Source organism: Dromiciops gliroides, chromosome 3 (assembly GCF_019393635.1).
Source record: "Dromiciops gliroides isolate mDroGli1 chromosome 3, mDroGli1.pri, whole genome shotgun sequence".
Taxonomy (NCBI): domain Eukaryota; kingdom Metazoa; phylum Chordata; class Mammalia; order Microbiotheria; family Microbiotheriidae; genus Dromiciops; species Dromiciops gliroides.
Genome location: NC_057863.1, coordinates 585,321,021 through 585,332,289, shown reverse-complemented (window position 1 = coordinate 585,332,289; position 11,269 = coordinate 585,321,021). Strand labels below are relative to the sequence as shown.

The 11,269-nt window shown below is 39.7% G+C and overlaps 1 protein-coding gene across 1 annotated transcript; it reads left to right on the top strand.

The window, feature by feature from the left end:
• The first annotated feature begins 2,014 nt into the window (after positions 1 to 2,014).
• LOC122749837 (olfactory receptor 52B2-like) lies at positions 2,015 to 2,962 on the top strand. Its single transcript, XM_043996386.1, has one exon. The coding sequence runs from the start codon at positions 2,015 to 2,017 to the stop codon at positions 2,960 to 2,962; it is 948 nt and encodes a 315-aa protein (XP_043852321.1).
• The last annotated feature ends 8,307 nt before the right edge of the window (positions 2,963 to 11,269 follow it).

Genomic DNA, 11,269 nt, shown 5'->3' with positions numbered 1-11,269 from the left:
CCACAAAATTCCTTTGGACTTTATAGACAGTGGTCTTCCCTACCTTGGTCCTTTGAGCCTGAGGAATTCTGATCTCTTTAGTCTGTTCTCCCATGACACAACATCAATCGTTAGCCCACTTTTAAGGGAGGTGGTGAATGGTTTTGAGGTGCCCAGCCTCCCACTGACCCCTAGCTCCTTTCTCTTCCTCTCAATTGATCAGGGGCCTACTTGCTCTTTTCTTAACAAGAAAGGATCTGGCATAGAGCACTGGCCCTGGATTCAGGAGTACTTGAGTTCAAATCTGGCCTCAGACATTTTGACACTTACTAGCTGTGTGACCCTGGGCAAGTCACTTACCCCTCATTGCTCTACTAATTTTTTTTTAAATGCAGTAAAAAGTTATATTTAAAGGAGACATAATCACTGTCTTCAAGCATTTGGAAGACTTTGGGAAAAGGAGTAGATTTGTTATTGGCCCCAGAGGACAGAAATGAGAGAAAAAGTGTGGAAGGTGCAGAGAGACAGAATATAAGGAAACATTTCCAAGCCATTATTGTCTAAATGTAGAATTAGCAGGATAATAAGTTCTTCATCAATGGAAACTTTTAAAGATGGATGGATGACCATTTGTTGCAATTAACAAATCTAGTTCAAATCCAGCCTCAGATACCCACTATGTGACTGTGGACAAATTGTTTACCCTTTGTTTGCTTCAGTTTCCTTCTCTGTAAAATGAGGATAATGATAGCATCTACCTTTGAGGGCTATTGTGAGAATCAAATGAGATCATACTTGTAAAGTATCTGGCACATAGTAAATGCTATATAAATATTATTATTATTAATAACTATTTGCATGCATGTGGCTTTTACCCAGCAGAATGTAAGGTCCGTGACAGTAAGGACTGCTTTGTTTTTGTCTTTGTATCCCCAGTATCTAATACCTTTCTTTATAAATAGTGCTTAATAAATGTTTGTTGTTTCGAATTGCAGTTTTGGGGGGCAAAAGTAGGAAAAAAACTTATGGGGGGTTATAAAAACATGATGATAGGGTCTATGGGTCTTATTCTAAAATACCCCTAAACAATATCTATAGAATGATCAGCACACATTAAATGGTTAAGCCAGCTTACTTGCTTCCTTCTAAGTCCTAGAGGGATTGCAATCTGCACTGATGGAGGGAGTACCCACACAGGTGATATCACAGCTCCTTCATGTATTGAAGTCTTCTTAGAGGTGGGATTATGTCCAGCATGGTTATATTTCTTCATTATTCCCTAGAAATATATAATTATGTTCGTTGATGGCAGGGGCTATTTTCAGTGCCTAAAACAGTCCTATGGCTATGGTAGGCAATTGATAAATTTTTATTTAATTGAATTTGATTGAACCCAACTTAGTTGGCATCTCACTCTGACTCAGGTTTGTGGCCAAGCTGAATGAACCCTGGGTGAGCATGTTGTAGAGGGGAATTCTCTTCAGATACAAGTTAGATTAGATGCCTTCTGAGATTGCTTCTAACTCTGAGATTCTGTAGGTCAACAAGAACTTGGAATAAAAGTTATTATCTTTTAAAAATAATGTTTTGGATAATTTTTTTTTCACATTTGCCAATGTATCCATCATACTTCTCATTTTCAGAGGAGGAATTCTCAAAAAATAAAAAAGAGAAAAAGAATTCAATGACTCTAACTAGTATGTCAAACATATTTTTATTGGTATCTTTACATATGCCCATGTATCCCTCTCACCTTTCCTCCATGGATCTTATAATCTAATTGGAGGAAGACAAAGTTGAAAGGTGGAGAGGAGGGAGGACTGGGAAAGATATTGGACGTGGAATTGTGGTGGAAAAGTCAGAGAAGGTAGGATGGGAATACAACATAAACAAGGCTGTTACATTTCAGACCTTCTCAAAAGACTTGATATTCCATTTTTTAAACCTGTCCTCCATCTTAGTTTGGTCTGCCTCTGGCTTCATTTTCTGACCTTTATTCTTTTTCAGTTTCTGCAGAAAGGATCTCAAGCTAACAATGATGGAAAATAATTTCACTATCTTCCATCCTACTGTATTTATCCTGCTTGGCATTCCAGGGCTTGAGAACTACCACATCTGGTTCTCCATTCCATTCTGCCTCATGTATGTGACTGCAGTGTTGGGTAATGGTCTTCTTATCCTTGTTGTACTCACTGAGCACAGTCTCCATGAACCCATGTACATATTTCTTTCCATGTTGGCTGGAACTGACATACTACTTTCTACCACTACTGTGCCCAAGGCCCTGGCCATCTTCTGGTTCCATGCTGGGGAGATTGCTTTTGATGCCTGCATCACCCAGATGTTCTTTATCCATGTTGCTTTTGTGGCTGAATCTGGGATCCTCTTGGCCATGGCATTTGACCGATACGTGGCCATTTGTACTCCCTTACGGTACATGACAATCTTAACACCTGCAATGATCGGGAAAATTTCCCTGGCTATTTGGGGGAGGAGCATTGGGACCATATTTCCCATCATTTTCCTGCTGAAGAGACTGCCATACTGTAAGACCAATATCATCCCTCACTCATACTGTGAGCACATTGGTGTGGCCCGGCTGGCTTGTGCTGACATCACTATCAATATTTGGTATGGTTTCTCAGTCCCAATGGCATCAGTATTAGTTGATGTTGCACTCATTGGTATATCTTACACCCTGATCCTTCATGCTGTCTTCAGATTACCCTCCCAGGAGGCCCGGCACAAAGCACTCAACACCTGTGGCTCCCACATTGGGGTCATCTTACTTTTCTTCATTCCATCATTTTTTACCTTCTTGACTCACCGCTTTGGCAAGAACATCCCCCATCATGTCCATATTCTCCTTGCCAATCTCTATGTCCTTATCCCTCCCATGCTCAATCCTATCATTTATGGGGCAAAGACCAAGCAGATTAGGGACAGTATGGCCCATATGTTCTCTGTCATGGCCAAGGGATAAGAAGTTCATGGTCTGGCCAAAGTCTGATAGTCTTCCTCTGTAAAAGATTCTGTGAAGGAAGTAGAGGTTTGGGGGAGTAGCCAAGAAATAGCACATTATCATGAGAACTTTTGCTCTAAAGAGATGTTATATATGTGAAGAGTTAGGAACCACTAAATCCAATTCGGACCCTCCATGATGGATTTCGGATTTATCTCTTTTAGTGTCATATCCCAAATCATCATCACTGCCTCTACTCTACCACCACCATCAGCCCCAATAACATTAACCAACCACAACTATCATGCATCCACTGTGTACAGTGTCACTGTTATCTTTGCTTTCACAAGAATCTGATCTCTGTGTTTGGTGATGTCCAGAGATACTGACAAAGAAATAGTTCCTGCCATTGACCCTTGGAGAATTTTTTAGTTGAGATTAGGAAAAACAAAGATGGAATTTGGTGGATCCAAAGAAAATAGAATTAAAAACAATTAGCAATACAATCAGGGGCATCTATGTGGGCAGTGGAAAACAACTTGTTCAAGTAGGTATCAATTAGTGTAGAAGAGGGTTTATACCAATAGTAAATCTTTGATAGGGCAGCCACAGTGAATAGAGTGCTGGGCTTGGAGTCAGGAAGACTTATTTTCTTGAGTTCAAATCTGTCCTCAGACACTTACTAGCTGTGTTACTCTGGGCAAGTCACTTAACCTTGTTTGCCTCAGTTTCCTCATCTGTAAAATGATCTGGAAAAGGAAATAGCAAACCACTCCACTATCTCTGCCAAGAAAATTCCAAATAAGGTCATGAAGAATTGGACATGACTGAAAATGACTGAACAATCTGAACAAATCTTTGATGAAACTTAAGCAAAGAATCCAAGGAAAAGAATGGAAGCCATGGCTTACAACAAAGGGAGATTTTCCACATGTGCAGCTAAGATGCACTACACCACCAAGTACCCTGCTTGATACTTCTAGACATATATTTGCTATCTTCTGACATATTTGATCTTTTATGCAGGTTATGCCTAGGTAAAAGGCCCCTGGGCTTAGTTTTCCAGGATCAAGAGCGTAAAAGAATGTGGAGGGGCCTTAAGTTCATGGGAGTTGGTTGAAAGAACTTGGGGAACTTGATCCTGGAGAAGTGAAGACACTTGGGGCAAATGATAGCTGTCTGCAAATATTTGAAGAACTAAGATGGATTAAATTGTTCCTCTTGTCCTTTGTTTTGTTTGTTTGGTGAGGCAATTGGGGCTAAGTGACTTGCCCAGGGTCACACAGCTATCCTCTTGTCCTTTGAGGGCTTAACTAGTCACAAGGATAGATACTACAAAGAGTCCAATTTGGAATTGTTTTAGAAAACTTTCTAAGAATTAGAGTTATCCAAAGGAGGAGTGGAGTCCACATTGGAGATCTTTAAGCAAAGATCGCATGCTTACTTGTTGGGGATGCTCTAGGCAGATTCTTTTTCAGGTATGAGTTGGACTAGATGGAAGCTGAGTTCTCTTTCCACTTTGAAGTTCTCTGTTACCATTTAGTCTTCTTGGAAAGAGGGCCTGCAGGGGGCAGCTAGGTGGCGCAGTGGATAAAGCACTGGCCCTGGATTCAGGAGGATCTGAGTTCAAAGACTGGCCTCAGACACTTGACACTTACTAGCTGTGTGATTCTGGGCAAGTCACTTAACCCTCATTGCCTCGCAAAAAAAAAAAAAAAAAAAAGAAAAAAAAGAAAAAAAAAAGAAAGAGGGCCTGTAGCACAGTTTCCCTTTCCCCAGGTTATAGAATCACAGAATATTACAGTTTTAGGGGCCTCTGAAACTCATTAAGTCCATATGGGCGGGATGGCATAAATGGCCATCCAGCCTTTTCTTGGACACTTACAGTGAACAGAAAATGACTACCTCCTGAGTTTACCCTCAATTATACTTCTGCATATCTTTAATAGCCAGGAAAATTTCCGTTCTGTAGTTGTGCCTTGAAATGTGTCTTGTTTGCCTAAAGGGAATCCAATGTGGTCCTGTACACAACTCTAACCTTGGCCAACCATACGTTTCACTCCCCTTCTATTTCCATGCCCTACTATTTGTAAAGGAGGTGGAAATTTGGGATAGAAAGCATTCAGAGATGAATGGGTCAAGTGATTTGAGGGTGTCAAGTGGGGAGAAGAAAGGAATGTTAGAACAATAAGGGATAGGACATATGTGTGGATGTAGGGTGGTGAACAGCTAGGATACAGGAACCATGACAAAGAAGTGTACCCTATAAACAAGATAACATATAATTTGGTTTCTTGTTTCATGGAGATGATTGAACCCACCTGATAGGAATTTTCTTAACTACTCAAAACTTGTTGGACTCATCATCTAACCCTTCTTTCTTTGCAAGGGATTGAGTGTGTTCCAGAGCTCCTTGGGGAAGGGGCACATATGGTTCCAGATATCTTTCAAGGAAACACATGTGGAGAGATAATCAGCATACATGTAGGAGAAGACTTCCTCAATTTACCCCTGATTTATTATTTACTTATTTATTTTGCAGGGCAATGAGGGTTAAGTGACTTGCCCAGGGTCACACAGCTAGTAAGTGTCAAGTAGCTGAGGTCAGACTTGAACTCAGGTCCTCCTGAATCAAGGGCCAGTGTTTTATCCACTGTGCCACCTAGCTGCCCCCACCCCAATTTATTTTCAACTTGCTTCCCTAGAGACTGATAGAATCTAATCTATTCTACTAATCTTGCTCTACTTGGGCAAGATTAGGCTCTCTCTTGGTTTGAGCTATTATTTTACTCCCAGCTGAAGAGTTCAATCACTCTTGTGCATTCACTTTATTTCATTTTTAAATTTTATTCAAGTATTTTTGGGATACAAAATGACCAATATGGTAATGTTTTACATAATTGCACATGTATTGCCCACATATTATTGATAACCACCTCAGGGAGGGGGAAGCAGAAGAAGAGATTGAGGGATAAACATTGGAGCTCAAAACTATACATAAAAATGTTTATTATTTTTAAAAAAGTAATAAAAATATGCAGAACTTCTCTAATTTCAGTTTGCTATGTGGATAAATCAATTTACTTGTTATTATTTTTTTAAAATTTAGGACAATCTTTTGTTTAGCCAGAGTTAGGGGGGTAAAGGCTAAAATTCTAGCTATACTGTCTAAAATATCCAATGAGTGGTCTCCAAGAAATTATAAGCTTTAGCAAGAGTTAGACTTTTAAGGATTTATTAAGGAGAATAAGAATTTGGTCAAGAGAGAGAGAAAGACCTAGATTCCTCTATCTATTAAAGGGAGAGAGCATTCCTAGCTCTGCTCTCCACCAGAGTCCACAGGAAAGAGAGAGAGTCAGAGCGCCAGGCTCCCCCTTCTTCCTCCCACAAGCAAATGTCACTTCCTGACTCCAAAGAAAAGACTCATGGTCTTGCCCTCAGAGACTTTCATCTCCTGGCGGAGCTTTTCTACAGTAAATCTACAGCAGGTGGCATCATTCCAATCATTACAGTGGGAAGGAGCAAAGCTGGTGAATGTAGGTTAGGGGCTGTCTCTTAGGGAAAAGCAGAGAAGTAGCTTTTCTTGTATACTCAGACTTATATCCTAGACTAAAGATATTTGAGGCAAGCAGATATAATTCTAACCTGATACATACCCCCCTTTAATGATAATAGGATAAAAAAATACTCTTGGGGACTTTCTGCCCCTTTCTCCACTTGCTACTGTTATGGTAACACAAAAACTGTCCTGGACTCTTCTTTCTACAGAATTGGGTCAGGTCTCAGCTCATATCTATTCATGTAACCCATGAGCTCCATCTTTGTTTTTAGACAACCTATATGGATAAACATATTATACATTCAGATGAAGAAACTGAGCCCTAAATAGGTGATTTACCTATAGTGATTTACCCAGGGTCACTCAGTTAAAATTTGTGAGGTAGGATTCAAACTTAGGTCTTCCTGTATCCATGTCCAGCACTCTATGAAATAATCCAGGTTGCTTCTAGAAGACAGGTCTTCTGGTTCTCAGACCTACCCTCTTTCTATTGTAGTCATGTCTCTGTAAGGGCTTAGTTGTTTAAGGTGAAAAGATCCTAGTGGGCTGCCGAAGGAGAGGGCACATTAGGAATTCTTCCTTTGTGCCCTCTCCCAGTTTTTATCCCAGTTTTTAATCCCAGTTTTTTTCCTGCTACTCCCTTTTTCCTTCCACTGTTGCATGGAGTGGGGGAAGGCTCTCTCCTTGGATAGTAGAACAATGAGGAAAGCTTGTTGTAGAAACTCACCCAACCTTCGACCAGATAGCACTTAATGCTGAGCTCATATTTTGCCTATGAATGGAGTCTTGCTTTTATTGCTCCTTCCCCACTTGGGGAATTTAGAAATAGAAATCGCTAAGATTTCCTTTCATTTAGTACTGGAGCCCTTGGCTAGTAATTATCTCAGCAACTTTTGACCGAAAATCTATGTTTTTTTTTTCCTGTCTCTTTCATCTCCCCCTCCCCATGCCCCGCAGTAACATATTGCAAATTGGCCATTGCCTTTTTCTTTCTTACAATCTATTACCAATAATGAAATACAAATCCAAAGTTTCTATGGGTGATAAACCATTTTTTAAAGCTATCATTCATTATTAATTGGATAGAAATGTAAACAAGCTTTAAAGAACAGGCAGGCTTTGAATTTTACCTAATGAGGGAGAGAAGAGACAGACAAATCATTGTCCTGTACCTGTATCGGTCCTTTCAAATGGAAAATGTGCCACTGACATATTTGTCCTTATACACTTCAGGTTGTTCTGGCCTGAATGGGTGAAGATAGCACTGGCAGTAGCTGAACTCCATTGGCTGCTCATGTGGCGAGAGCCTCACTCATCTCTTCACTCATTCCATTTTTAATCAAAAATCATGTGCCAAACGTTTGAGTTCATTTTCATGTCATATACATTTTTTTTGTGGGGCAATGAGGGGGTTAAGTGACTTGCCCAAGGTTACACAGCTAGTAAGTGTCAAGTGTCTCAGGCCATATTTGAACTCAGGTCCTCCTGAATTCAGTGCCAGTGCTTTATCCACTGTGCTACCTAGCTGCCCCTCACATACGTATATTATCTGAGAGACTTCTAAGGCAAAGAAATTAACACTACCCCTTAAAGGCATAGTCCCACTTCAGTCTCTATATCAAAACAAGCTGAATATTTCTATCCCATTCAGTTGGCTTCATCTTGGTTGCCCTAACTCCTAAGGTACAGGAGATATGATATTCTTCCTTCTAGTCCAAGCTTTACTATCCTTTGCAAAATTAATTGGTGTACAAGTGACATCTGGTAGATGTAACTATCCCTTGACATGGTGATTTATCTGCCCCTAAACCTGAGGTCCTGGGGGCAGCTAAGTGGCACAGTGGGTAGAGTATAAGGCCTGAAGTCAGGAAGACTTATCTTCCCGAGTTCAAATCTGTCCTCAGACACCTACTAGCTTTGTGACCCTGGGCAAGTAACTTAACTCTATTTTTCTCAGTTTCCTCATTGTTAAAATGAACTGGAGAAGGAATTGGCAAACCACTCCAGTATCTCTGCCAAGAAAACACCAAATGGAGTCATGAAGAGTCAGGCATGGCTAAGAGATTGAGCAGTAAAACCTGAAGTCATTTTCCCCAGTTTCCAAGTGTAAGGAATTCATTGTGATTTGGGGTTTCCATTACCCTATCTTTAGTATAGCATTGTCAGTGATCAAATTAATCACAATGAATTCCTTACATGAGGATTTCAGCACCTTGCTCTCCATTTTCCTTTCTTCTCCTATTCCTGCCCTTATATTATGGGTCATTAATATCCACAAAGAGACTTCTTCAAACTCCTAAGCCTCCTTAAAACCCATCACCTCTTTCTTCACCCCACCTCAGGCACACATAGGTATGGTTCTACACCATATCTCACCATTTCCCATAATTGTTTCACTTCCCTAATCAGAAACTGCCATTTCCCTGTTCGACCATAACCTTCTATGATTCCACCTCTCCCCATGTTCTCCCTCCAAAACCTATTCTTTTCATAAAAGTATTTTATTATTTTCCAGTAACATGTAGAGATAATTTTCAACATTTATTTTTTATAAGATCTCTAATTTCAAATTTTTCTTCCTCTCTCCCTTCCCTCCCCCCTCCCCAAGACAGCAAGCAATGTGATATAGGTTATATATGTACAATCACATTAAATATATTTCTGCATTAGTCATGCTGTGAAAGAAGAATCAGAGCAAAAGGGATAAACCTAAAAAAGAAAAACAAAAAATAGAAATATTATGGTTCAATCTACATCAATATTCCATAGTTCTTTTTTTCTGAATTTGGAGAGCATTTTCCATCATGAGTCTTTTGGAACTATCTTGGATCATTGTATTGCTGAGAAGAGTCAAGTCTATCACAATTGATCAACACACAATGTTGTTGAAACTGTGTACAATGTTCCCGTGGTTCTGTTAATCTCACTTAGCATCAATTCATGTACGTCCTTCCAGGTTTCATCATTTCTTTACTTTTTTTTTTTTTTTTTTTTTTTTGGTGAGGCAGTGGGGGTTAAGTGACTTGCCCAGGGTCACACAGCTAGTAAGTGTTAAGTGTCTGAGGCCAGATTTGAACTCAGGTACTCCTGACTCCAGGGCCAGTGCTCTATCCACTGCGTCACCTCACTGCCCCCAGGTTTCATCATTTCTTACAGTACAATAGTACTGCATTACATTCGTATACCATGACTTGTTCAGCCATTCCTCAATTGATGGGCATCCCCTCAATTTCCAATTCCTTGCCACCACAAAAAGAGTGCTATAAATGTTTTTGCACATATGAGTCCTTTTCCCTTTTTTATGATCTCTTTGGGAAAAAGAACTAATAGAGGTATTGCTGGGTCAAAGGTTTTGCACAGCTTTATAGCCCTTTGGGCATAGTTCCAAATTGCTCTCCAGAATGGTTGGATCAGTTCACAGCTCCACCAACAACTCATTAGTGTTCCAATATTTTCCACAGCTTCTCCAACATTTATCATTTTCCTTTTTTGTCATATTAGCCAACCTGATGGGTGTCAGGTGGTACTTCAGAGTTGTTTTAATTTGCATTTCTCTAATCAATAGTGATTTAGAGCATTTTTTCATATGGGAATAGATAGCTTTGATTTCTTCATTAGAAAACTGTCTGTTCATATTCTATGACCATTTCTCAATTGGGGAATGACTTGGAGTTTTATAAATTTGATTTAGCTCCCTATATATTTTAGAAATGAGGCCTTTATCAGAAATACTGGCTATAAAAATGTTTCCCAGCTTTCTGTTTCCCTTCTAATTTTTGATGCATTGCTTCCGCAAAACCTTTTTTTTATCCCCATTGTGGTTTGCAATTCCTCCACCCTCCAGTACTTTTTCAAGCTATTAATACTGCTCTGACTTCACTTTCCTTTCCTCTCATCTCAACCCAATAGTTAACCATTTCAACTCTATATTGTCCTCTGCTCTTGAATCTTTTGCCCCTTTATTCTATTACTACTTACCTCTTGTCACACATGAGTTCTGGATTACTCCCATCATCTGCCTCCTCTGTACTTAATCTTATACTATGGATACTTTTGCATTTGAGTTATCTAACTGCAATTTGTCAGGTAGTCTTTTTATTCCTGATTTATTCCTTATATAATTTTTTTTTTTTTGGTGAGGCAACTGGGGCTAAGTGACTTGCTCAGGGTCACATAGCTAGTTAAGTGTTAAGTGTCTGAGGCCAGATTTGAACTCAGGTCCTCCTGGCTCCAGGGCCAGTGCTCTATCCACTCTGCCAACTAGTTGCCCCTTGATTCCTTATCTCAGATAGCTATTAAAACTTTTGCTTTCCCCATTTTCCCATGGATTAGTTTCACATCCTCAGTCATAAACCCCCAATCTCACAAGATTAGAATTTTTTTTTTTTGTGGGGCAATAATGGTTAAGTCACTTGCCCAGGGTGACACAGCTAGTAAGTATCAAGTGTCTGAGGCCAGATTTGAACTCAGGTCCTCCTGAATCCAGGGCTGGTGCTCCATCCACTGTGCCACCTAGCTGCCCCAGAAAATTTATTGTAAATGGAATTGTGATTTATTATTACTATTGTTAATAATAACAATACACTAACATTTGTATAACATTCACTATGTGCCTGGTATTGTGCTAAGTGCTCTAGAATTATTATCTTTTTTGATCTTTACAATAATCCTGGTATGTAGGTGCTGTTATTATCCCCATTTTAAAGATAAGGAAACTGAGGTGAACAGAGGTGAGGTGACTTGCTCAGAGTCACACAGATAGTAAGTGT

What these genes read in the sequence shown, in the direction of transcription:
- LOC122749837 (XM_043996386.1), top strand. Translation starts at nt 2,015, where the DNA reads ATGATGGAAAATAATTTCACTATCTTCCATCCTACTGTATTTATCCTG.